A 12,095-nucleotide genomic window follows, 5' to 3' on the forward strand; every position below is an offset into this window, starting at 1 on the left:
TTTCTTCCAGCTACACAGAGACAGGGTGGTTCTATGCACAAACCCAACATTTCTACCTAAAGTTGTCTCCTATTTTCACTTCAATCAATCAAGTCATCAGTTTTTTCCCCACAACCAGATTCAGTTGTGGAGAGGGCTCTCACTTTGATGTTTAAAAGGTCCTTATGTTCTACATTTATAGAATTAAAACTTTCAGCAAAACTAAGCAACTTTGTGTTGCTTTTTCACCTCCATATAAAAGGATCCCCAGATTCAAATTAGGCACAGCAAGATGGATAGTTAAGTGCATTCAAACATGTTATGCTAAAGCCAAAGAACTTTACCTTTACTGCCTAGTGCACACTTCTCTAGGAAGAAAGGAACATCCATGGCTTTCATAGGAAATATTGCAATAGTTAACATATGTAAGACAGCTACATGGTCCACACCAAACACCTTCACCAAATACTGTTGTGTGGATGTTTTAGCACGCCAACAAGCCAATGTAGGTCAGACAGTGTTACGTACACCTTTTCAAACTGCAACACCCACAGGTTAGCCACTACATCTGAAGCGAACTGCATTACAGTCTGTCTATGCAAAGCATGTGTATCTACAGCCACACATGCCTCGAACGGAATATGCTACTTACCGTGTAAGCATCTGTTCGTGGCATGTAGTGCTGTAGATTCACATGCACCCAGACACCTGTAGTCAATCTAGTTTTTTCTCACATTAAATTCACATGGACATCTCATTACTTACACTCATACCCGCCAATCTCACCGTCTTGTGGGAAAACAATTGAGTCGATGCCCATGCACACTGTCACCAAGATGGAGTCACTAGACCTGTGACTCAAGACTTAATCGAAGAAAAACAACTTGTACACATCCGGACCCAACACTAGATGGCAGGAGCATGCAAAACATGTGTATCTACAGCCATGCATGCCTCGAACCTTAGTTTACTTCAAAGGGTCCTCCTCTGACTCAAGCAAATGTTAGGCGACACCTGGAAAGACCCCAGCTTTTGTCCTCCCAGTCAGGCAGGTACCAAACCCAATGGGGAGGGGTGTGGGGGGGTCTGCCCTCAGAACTGTTTTGGAATTACCATAGAGGAGGGGGCTGTTCATTACCTTGGTCACACCTCTGGGTGAGCACAATGGGGAGAAGGGTTTGCCCATGTTGGATTTTGGGAGTAAAGAGAACTGAGGATTTGTTCATTGTAGGGCAAACATGAACTGTTGCAGGTGTGGATACTGTATCCCCTGAAAACGTTCACTCCATTAGTTATGGAGGGGCCAGGAGTCACCCCAACTCACCAGCTGATGCTAGGTATAAATGTGGCATCTCCAGACCTGCTGTATGTGACCTGAGAGGAGCCTCAATGGACCTGTTCCCTCTTACACCCAGGACAAGGACGTAGCCTCCAAGGATCATTTGGCTGATATTCTGTGTGGGTACTGGGCTACAAAAAAAGCTGCAAGAAGCCTTTTTCCTGAAGTTTCCCCAGCTGACAAGTACCAACTAGACCTGACCTGGGCCCTGCTGGTGGTCCCAAGTGGAGTAAGCCTTGACCTCCAAGTGCTGTTCCTCTCTGGGCTAGGAAATCAGGTTTCTCTCACTCAAAGCTGCTCTACAGCAGCAAATTTCAGTCAAAAGACCCTCAGTGGGAAGGTCTCTGCAGCCTTGTCCCACTGAAGGATTCTCAGCACTAAAAAAGAAACTAGGTCCAGGGTAAAAATCTTGACCGAGCGAAGGTGCCAAAAGTATCCAACTGATGAATGGACTTTTCTGGGCACAAAATCTCACTTTTTCCCCCCCTGAGTTTTTTCTGCCCAGACTAACAGTGGTGGCAGTACTTCACCCAATGCCTATCTAGCTTTGTGAAGACTTCTTCGGACACAGTATGTGTACTGAAAGTCAAAATACTTCAGCGGGGTAAGACAGCAGGCTAAATCCCATGGTAAAACTTCCAACTGCATCCAACCAGGGCTCTATAACGGTAAGTCTCAAATCATGCCTAGGTTACAGTCTAATAATAATCAAATCTCTTATAGAGGTCCTGAGCCCTACTGTGGGTCAATGGCCTTGTGTGTTCTTCCAAAACTTAATATGCCTCCTGAGCCCAGACTTGCTCAAACATGATATGAAGGCAATTTGTTGCGTGTACAAACATTTTATAACCACATTTAATAATGAATAGTTAATTCTGGACAACTGTTTCTGTGAAAACACCTTAAGATCAGTAAGAGGTTGCTGCTAATTATAATACTGGTTTGAGCAAAGATAGAAAGACATAATAGTAAATTCACTTTGGGGAAATACATATTACATTTTCATAAGTGAGGAAATGTACTATAGGAAATTACAGTGGAAGATACTCCTTTGCAGTGGAGGAAAGGTGAAAGTTCAACAATTAAATTGGCCCGAAACTCACATACCTGGAATACTGCGGCCATGGGTGGGTGAAGATAGTAGGTGGTGGGGTAGCATGAGCCAGGAGAACTTTACAGGGGAGGAGAAAGCACTGATCACCTTAAAACCCTCTCCTGTTATGTAAATGGCATGAGACATAAGTGAGAGGGGGGTAGTAGCGCAGTGCATAAAATGCAATGCTCCTAAAGTGATCTTACCTCAGGAGACATCTGGGCGATAAGTGCAAATTCCTGGATAGAGGCTGCTATGTGTCACTGGGACATGTGGGATAAGCTAGAGGCTCACAGGGGTAGCGACACTGGTGAGAAAGAACACCCCCCTTCCTGGTCACAATGGGTGGACCCTGATGAGGTGGTGCTGTGGATCCAAGGGATCAGGGGTACACAAGGCTACACGTATGTCGATGTATATGCCCTGCCAAGACTCTAGCAGGTGACAATGGATAAAGTAGTCCCCATACTTTTGGAGGCAGGCCATACTGGGTGGGAGAGAATATTAAGCACAGGGGATAGGGTTACCCAAATGGAGGAGCTAGTCTGGGAGTTTGTGAGAAATTATTAGACCCTTTATGATTCTCAACTGCTCGGGCTCCTACCACCCTATTTCTCTGTTAAATGTCGAGTCTAAGCCTGTGACTACTATGTTGGCAATCAGACTGAAAGAAGTGATGCCCACTCTGGTCCATCACAACCAGACTGGATTCACACCATGTTGGTCTACAAGACAGAACATCACACCAATGCACAATTGGCTGAATACAGCAGGCGATCTTCACCCCCTGGCAGTCATCTTCACTGATGCAGAAGAGGTGTTTGATTCGATTCACTGGCCTTACCTCTTTGCTGTGTTAAGGCAATTAAGTCTTGGCCCGCGCTTTTGTAGTCAGATGGCCCTTCCGTAAGCCAACCCTACGACAGCAGGAAGGATAAATGGAATGACTTAAGTGCTGTTTTACGTTCGGGCGGGAATCCAGACAGGGCTTCCCCCGTCCCCTCACTTGTTTGGACTGTGCACAAAACCATTGGCTTGCTTGGTCTGGGCATTTGAGATGGGTGGCTGCCTGGGGACACAGCAGACGGAGAATATGTCTTTATAAGTAGATGACATTCTACTGTATGTCACAGAACCAGAGGTGTCCTTGAATCCCCTGCTGGAAAGGTTGGAGAAGTTCAGAGAGTACTCAGTCTATAGGGTGAATTAGGGAAAGTCAGTTTTATTTAAAAGTGGCATAGTGGGACTGGGACATATTGATCTCAGAGTCCCTGCGGGTGACCACCAAGGGCTTTCGATACCTGGATACTTATATTACTTAGGAATCATAACATTTCCAGGGGAAAAAAACTGGATTCTTAACTGGTGCAATTGCAGGAGGGTGTAGCCGGGTGGAGGGAACTCCCACTGACAGGCCTGGGTAGGACTGCCATCCTTAAGAAGATTACCCTCCCCAAACTTCTATATATCAAACAGAACACACCATTCCCCATACTCGAAACATTCTTTAGTCTCCTGGACAAGGAGGTCTGGCGACTTCTGTGGGATGGAGGGAGTCCTTGGATCAATCAAACAGGATTTAGAGAGCACGGGTAATCACCCACAAGGGTATCAAGGCACTGAGAACATAGCTGCTGAGGGGTTCGGTTGAACAGCCAGGTCTTGAGTTTTTTCCTGAATTCCAGAAGTGACTATGAGGTCCGTAGGTGAAAGGGGAGGTCGTTACGGGATTTCGCCACAAGGCAGGAGGAGGAGCATCTTCCACTGTTCCTATGGCTGATGAGTAGGGGTGTGCGAGCAAGGGAGATGTGGAGCACAGGTGTCTTGGGGGCTGGTGAAAGTTCAGGCAGTGGTTGATGCATGCTGGTCCTTGATTATTAAAGGGCCTTGTATGTGTGGATCAGCACCTTGTTTTGACATCTCTTCTGAATTCTGAATGGGGAGCCAGTCAGCTGCTTGAGGTGTGTGTGTGTGTGTGTGTGTGTGTGTGTGTGTGTGTGTGTGTGGGGTGGGGTGGGGTGGGGGGGTAGGGGGTCCGTTTGGGGTGGTTGAGGATGAGTCTGGCCGCAAAATTGTGTATGGTCTGTAGTACCTTCAGAAGGTGTGTGGTGATTTCTACGTGAAGTGCGTTGGTGTAGTCCAGCCTGCTGGTGACGGTTCACCTGGTGTTGACGGGAAGCCATTTGAAGATCTTACAGAGCACACGAAGAGTGAGGAAGCAGGCCAAAGAGACTGCATTGATCTTGTTTTTTTTGGTGAGGTTGCTATCCAGAATGATGCCAAGGTTGCGTGTGTGGTCTGTTGGAGAGGGTGCTGGTCCTGGTTCGGAAGGCCACCAGGAGTCGTTCCATTGGGCGATGTTGTTTCCAAAGTTCAGCACTTCCGTTTGGTCTGTGCTGAGTTTTAGTCAGTTGTTTTTCATTCAGTCGGCAATGCCCATCGTGCACCTGCAGAAGTTGGCCCTCAAAGTGGAGGAGTATTTTGATAGTGAGAGGATGAGCTGGGTGTCGCCCGCGTACAATATGATGTTAATTCCATGAGTTCTGAGGATGTTGGCCAGGAGGGTGACATTGATGTTGAACACAGTAGAGGTGAGGGACAAGCCTTGAGGGATGTTGCAGATTATGTTCTTGTGTTCCAACGTGAAAGAAGGTAGGCGGATTTTCTGGATTCTTTCAGTGAAGAAAGAAAGAGATCTCTTTGAGAGCATCTCCTTGGATTCCAAATTGATGATGCCTCTTGATAAGCGTTGGTGGGATACGGAGCTGAACGCTACCAAGAGGTAGAGGAGGATCAGGGCCGCTGTTTCTTCGTTTCAAGGAGGGTTCTGATGTAGTCAGTGGCAGTGATCAGGGTGGTTTCAGTGCTGTGTTTGGTGTGAAATCCAGATAGGAAGACGTTCAGAAGATAGCTGATCTCGAGTTGTTCTGTGAGTTAGCGGTTGATAGACTTTGAGGATTTTGGCGGGAAAGGGTGTTGCGTAGGTTCTCATAATCCTAATGAGACGACTGGATTCGGGCAGCAGAATCACTTGTATTGCGGGGGACTGAGTCTGATCCCGCACCATGTGACACCTGTCGGCCTAATCCGGGTTTTGTTCCAGCTAACTAGCAGTGCATCATCTCCACCCAAGAGCAGGGATGATTGGGGCAACCAGACGCATGACATAAATGACTCGTCAGGGGAATTGTGGTCACTCAGATCTTATCCGTTTCTCAGTTACATTAGTCTCACATATGCAAGGACAATCAGAGGCGGAATATAGTTAAATAAGGTTTTATTGAAGTAACTGCATCTTAGATAATAAGGTATGTATTGCAATAACTAGGATGATGAAGCACAACAAGATTAAAATTGTGACAAGAAGAGTAAAACACAAAAATAATGCTACCATATTGTCACTAGAGTTTGTAGAGATAGTTCCTACCTAGCCTATATTAGAGCACAGCAAGTTAAGCTCTAACACTGCCTTTCAGGTTTCCCCTGGGAAGACATCATCTCTCATACCTGAGCAAGAGGCTTTTAGTCTACATAAGCAGCTGCAGTGAAGCAATCAGCATAGAGTCGTGGTCATCTGGCTGGAATCTCCCTCTAACGTACATGGGTCATAGTAGTGTTTTTATAATAAAACAGCTGATATTCCAAGAAAGAACCCCCACGTAAGAGCGTGTGTGTTTCTGTGAACATTGGAGACAAAGCGTAACACTTTTGCCGGCAACCTATCTTACTGCAGCCTTGAGAAAAGCAAAGAGTGAAAGAAATGTCTTGTTTAAGAACGCAGTGCTGACCTAGGCGAAGAACAGGTAGATAGAAAAAATAAGACTGCAAATGCGGCTACTGTTAAAATAATGGGGGTTATTACAACTTTGGAGGGAGGTGTTAATCCGTCCCAAAAGTGACGGATATACCACCAGCCGTATTACGAGTTCCATAGCATATAATGGACTCGTAATACGGCTGGTGGTATATCCGTCACTTTTGGGACGGATTAACACCTCCTCCAAAGTTGTAATATACCCCTATATAACAAAGCTAAAACAAAACATATCGAGGTTAAAGTGCACAGCGGCAGGCCTAGTTTGCTAAAATAACATGTATAAAAATTATAGCTAAAATGGCTACACAACAAGGGGACTAGTGAGGCTGGTAGTTCTTGAGTTTGCTGAAGTCAGAAGAAGTCCGGCACGATGTCGCAGAGTTCATAAGAAGTGGTGATGATGTTTTCAGTGGCTGAGAGATTGGTGAACTCTAACGATCTTGAAGCGTTCTGGCTTCGATGTGATCGGCTAGGGCACTCCTTTTCATCTCTTTCAGTAGTTGGTGGTATCGGTTGAGGGAGGACTTGAAGGTTGTTCAATCTGTGGGCTCCCTACTGGTGTTCCATCACCTTTCTAGCCACTTCCAGTTGTGTTTTGCAGTTCTCAGTTCTGTGGTGTACCAACTAGTCTGTTTGGTGGGCTTGACGGTGTTTAGCTTCACTAATGACCGCGCTGAAAAACCCATGCACTGACAAAAATATCTGGAATGTACTTCTTAGTTCCCAGAAACATTTATTATTTCACTACACAAGGTTCCTAAAAGGAAATTAGTATGCTGAAAGCACACGTTTAAAAAATAGTCGCAGCAATGAAATGAAAACATGCACAAATGATTTTCCACTGCAATACACACAGCAAAAATATGATCTATATTCTAATGTAAAGCAAATAATAAATTAAAAAATATGCATCACCAGGAGAAAAGGGCAAAACTGCTTTATCTCCCTCCTATTCAGCATCAGATCGCCAGGTCCCAGAATCGATCGAGGAGAGAGAGAGATCAATTATCCTCACGGGAAGGATGACACTCCAGCGTCCTTGATATGCCTGGGATCTGCAAACACTCTCTGTCCCCGGTCCATCTGGTCTCAGCCTCTTATACTTTAAACAAATAGATGAACATTTTAGAACCTCCCTCTCATTGCAGAAGTTAATTTATAAAAAAAATGCTGATTGCTTTAGGCCAGCTTTGAAAATCACACGTCGGGACTTGGCCACAATCCCAAGATGCCAATTCAAAATAAGACCGTCCCTGCCATCTGAGTACATTCTTATCAGCCTAAGCCCTTGGTGGGAAAAGAACACGAAAAATAAAACATGTGCACATTGTACAATGTGGAAAACTACTTGAAGCTTTTAACGTGACAGTGGCTAATGCTAAAATAAAGTCAATAGGCAAAATGAAGTTGGTGGTCACTAATGTAAGGGTGTACTGCTAGGCTAAGTGCAACGTGGAGTCAGTGGTCAAAACTCACATATCATTACAGACGGAGTGACTGTCTGTGCAATCGGTGATGCAGGTGCAGACGTTTTGGACAGCCTGTTCTAGGTTTGTTGCAGTGTCAGGGCAGAAGTTGTTGAGGGTGTTGGTTCACTGGCTCTCTGATACTTTGTTCCAGCAGCAGTGCGAAGTGGTGGGCGGCCTGGTGGCAGCACTGAGAAGTCCTGTGATGGCAAAGTGGAAGATAGTGTGATATGTGCAGGTGAGCTCAGGGTCACGGCTGTACTTGACTCGGTCTCTGGCCCTGAAGATGGCGTTGAATGTGTTATGCATAGTGTGTGGGGTAGGTGACTAGTTGGATGAGGTCGATGTTGTTCATGATTTCAAGGAAGTTGGTGGCGCTAGTGTTGTTGAGGTGAAAATTGAGGTCGCCCAAAAAGATGTAGTGCTTGGAGACGATGGTGAACGGGGCTATAATTTTAAGGACGGAGTTGCAGAAACTGGGGCGTGGTCCAGGCAGACTATAGGCAAGGGTGCCTCTGACTGTGGTGTTGCCGTCAATTTGGAGTTTGAAATTGAGGTGTTCCATAATCGGAATAGTGTTGTTTGTGGCGGTGGTGCAGTGGATTGTTTTTATGGATGATGGCAATTCCACCTCTGTGTTTGTTGATACGCTCCCAGTGTACTATCTTGTAGGCATCTGGTGTTGCTGAGGTAATATCAGGAGCGGCTGCAGGGTTGAGCCAGGTTTCAGTGAGGAAGACAACATTAGGCGTGAGGGAGACAATGGTATCCCAGATCTCAAAGGCATGCTTGCAGAGTGATCATGCGTTGAGCAGGAGGCAGTTGGGTTGTTTCAAAGCAGTAGTTGTTGGCAAGGTGGTAGTCGTTGTGAGCGCTGGTGCACTGGTGTTGCAGGAGAAGTGAGAGTGCCGGCAGGTGAAAGGTCCAACTGTTGAACATGAAGAAGTAGTTGTTGTTGCAGAGTCAGGGTCCAGGTCTTGGAGCTCACCGGTGGTGTATCTGTGAACGGTGGGAGGGACAGGAGTCCTTGCGTTGGGCCCGGTCCAGGCGCGGACGGGTGCAGATTGGTGCGCCGGAGACACGGCCACTACACAGCGGCTCTTCTGCCTCCACTGAGTTGGTTCTGGGAGGCAGGAGGGTGTCTGGGAGGCAGTGGGCTGGGCTGGCGAGGCGGGAAGCAGGAGGGCGAAAATGGAGGGAAAAAACGGCTTTAGCAAGTGGGCGGCAGGGGCCATCAACTGAGGAAAAAATATACAACAAGAGAAAGCAACCCAATAGAAAGCAGTAAAGTGAGCAAGCAAAATTAAACGGAGCAATATCACAAAGAACAGTCAAAAGGACCAGGGCAGCAAAGCAGCAAGGGGGAAGCTGCCACAAAGGACATGACCTGCTCTAACCCTCTGCCTCTGTGTTTAATGGAGAAATTTGATTCCTGCACTTCATGGTATACTACTGGGACTCACAAATACAGGTCATAAATGACTGGGCACACACCCGCGAGACGATCCTGGGGTGCGCCTAGACAGGTGCTCAAGGTTGGATCATTCTTGAAGGCACTATGTAAATGGGGGAAAGGTTCAGCTGACTCTACTGATGCCTGCATGGGCAACACTGACAGAATAGGTTGAGGCAAAGACCGAGGTGGGGTGGAAGGGGAAAAAGTGACTAAGTCCACACTGCTTTAGGTGAGACAGATACTCCCATGAAGTGAGTAAGTGGCAGGGTTTTGGTCGCTGGGAGACTAACCGCATAGTCTGCCTAGGAGACTTGCTAGCTGACGAAGCAATCAAATAATTTTCCTGTTTACAAAAGGAATTTGGCATGACTCACACACAACACTATTAGTATACCCAGCTTTAAGATGGTTTACAAGCAGTGATGGTGGGCTGTTCTTGACTGCACAATGCCTCTCTTTTGACATCCAGCTGCTGACAGGAGCGGTGGGGTAAAGGGGCAATCTACTCCACATAGAGCATACTCATTATCAATAGCCCTGATGGCCTTGGAAGTCTTCTGCAATGCTGGGAGTTAGATATGGGAGAAACTGAGGACGTGGTTTGGGGGCGGTGGCACTGGTGCATCCCCAGGAGGTAGCCATCTGGGTGTGCTTCCGCCTGATACAGATTTAAGTCCAGTACAGGATTTACATAGCGCGGGATAGCCTGCAGACAATGGGGAGGATCCCATCGCCCACCTCCCTATGCTGTAATATGCATACTGGTTCATACTATTATGTGCTGTGGGGATGTTCAGAGATACAGAAGTATTATTTGACCACACTGAAATGCCTGGGAGACATTCCCCAGTTTGTGCTTTTGGGCGTGCCAGGGGATAAAGACCGGCCTCACAGGAAGCTAGTGTTCTGCACTCTGAGCCTGTTGGTGGCAAAGAGGAACACTACGTGGGTCTGGGGAGCACAGGAGGTCCCCAACAAAGAACAATGGATTGCAGGAATAGACGTTTGTGTGGGGACTGAAAACGTAGGTGTACACCACCAGAATATGTCCTACGAACTAAGAGAAAACCGGGGGTGGATGGGAGTTTTACGGCCAGGGGATGGGAAGCTCCCAGTCGATACCAGATTGAGTACAGAACATGGTTTACAACCTTCGGGCAGGCAAAAGATGGGATAATGGAGGGGAACCTCCTTCCCAGATTCTGCTCCACAGCCCCTCCTGCAATCACTTCTCAAACATTTATGGGCAGTGCTGTGTCAATCTCCCTATCCAGCGAACCATGTCCTGATCAGTAATCTCTTAATGCTTCATATGATGTAATGTGGGTATGCTCACTTTTTGTGTTAATAAAATGGCAATAAAAAGATTTATTTAAAAAATATATATCACCTTGACATCAGTTACTTACTAATTATTACATTGCAATATTTCATTTAAAAGCCCACATAATACTAAATGTTTCTTCAAACAAATATGAAATCATCTTTCTTCACCATTTTCTTCAGTCAATGTTTAAACTTAACAAACACAGAACATACACATAATACCGTGAACTGTCTATCAACAAAGCATGCACACTTCTTTTTAATGGCTAGTAGAACTTACCTGAACTTTCATCTTTTTCTAGTGGACGGTCTATACATAGTATGCTAAAACTTTCTTCTTTTTCATTGTAAAAAGTTTCTTCAAAAAGGACAGGTACTGTCAGATCACACGAAAAACCAGTACCTAGCTTGATCTGGTTACCTTGTATGATAAGCTCCTGAAATTCAACAGAATCAATATGAACAACTGAAAACACTGCAATTATTTTCCTTTTAAATCTAGACATGACGTGTAACACAAAAGAAAAAGTTACTTACCTTTGGTTATTTATTTTACGGGTGAATTAGAGCAGATTTCTCACCTTGTGAATTTCCCCAGGTGCCAGACTATATTCGGAAAACTCAAAAGTAGTGCTCCTGCATGTCGGTATGTGATGCTGTCCGACTCCACATAGACACTGTTCCACTCTGGAAGTGAAAAGTGGACACACATACAAGCATCACCCACACACGCTGTTTCATGGCTCACCAGCGCCCTCCGCCACAGAGCCCATCAGCAAATTGCAATTATCACTGTGCAGACTCCTAAACTGGGACATTTTAAAAGGAGACCATTCTACATAACGGAGAGGTGGGAGGACAGTGAGGAAACCTGGGTAAGATAAAGTATCCATCAAAAAACAATATTTCAGAAGATAAGTAACTTGCTCTTCTGATGAACACTTTTAACCACTGATTCCTTACATCGTGAGTAGATACCAAAGCAATACCTCCCAAGGAGGTAGATCTGTGGAATGGCTCAAACAAAAAAAATCTTCAGGACCAAACAGGCTAAATTTCCATTTCAGCATACCTGACTGTCAAAGCAGTAGTGCTTTGCGAACTTGTGCACTGATGCCCATGCAGCTGCCCGACAGACATTGAGGATAGGCACTTTACGTGCCAACGCAATGACAGGACCTTTAGCTCTGGTAGAATAAACATTCAGACCTTCTTAAGCATTCAGACCTTCTGGAGGCTGCTTCTTAGGCAATGAGTAGCATATCTTAATACAGAGGGCTATCCACTGCAAGATGGTCTGCCTCTACACTGCTCTGCTCTTACTTGCCCCAGGGAACCAAACAGTTGAGCCTTCACCAGATGTTCCTTAGTGCGACAGATGTAAAACATGAGAGTTCTTTTTGGGGTAAAAACAATGGAGTCTCTTTTCTTCTTTCGAGGAAGATGGTAGAAAGAGTGATGGCTTGTCTGATGTGAAAGGCCATCATGATCTTCGGAAGGAATTCTGTGTGAGTCCTTAACACCAGATTCTCTGGAAAACTACTGCATGCTGAATGAGTCTACGAGGGATAGCCTTCTTGGGAACACCAACACACAAACATGTTGACCCTGCACGTTCT

General features: G+C 45.8%; 1 protein-coding gene across 2 annotated transcripts in view; it reads right to left on the minus strand.

The window, feature by feature from the left end:
• The window catches only part of ANKRD27 (ankyrin repeat domain 27), a 494,829-nt gene that overhangs the window by 331,162 nt on the left and 151,572 nt on the right, over positions 1–12,095 (minus strand). For both annotated transcript variants that reach the window (XM_069217700.1, XM_069217699.1), the window contains one exon: positions 10,757–10,913. In XM_069217700.1, the coding sequence (XP_069073801.1) occupies positions 10,757–10,913 (157 nt within the window). The remainder of the gene's footprint in view (positions 1–10,756; positions 10,914–12,095) is intronic.

Source organism: Pleurodeles waltl, chromosome 12 (assembly GCF_031143425.1).
Source record: "Pleurodeles waltl isolate 20211129_DDA chromosome 12, aPleWal1.hap1.20221129, whole genome shotgun sequence".
NCBI lineage: Eukaryota > Metazoa > Chordata > Amphibia > Caudata > Salamandridae > Pleurodeles > Pleurodeles waltl.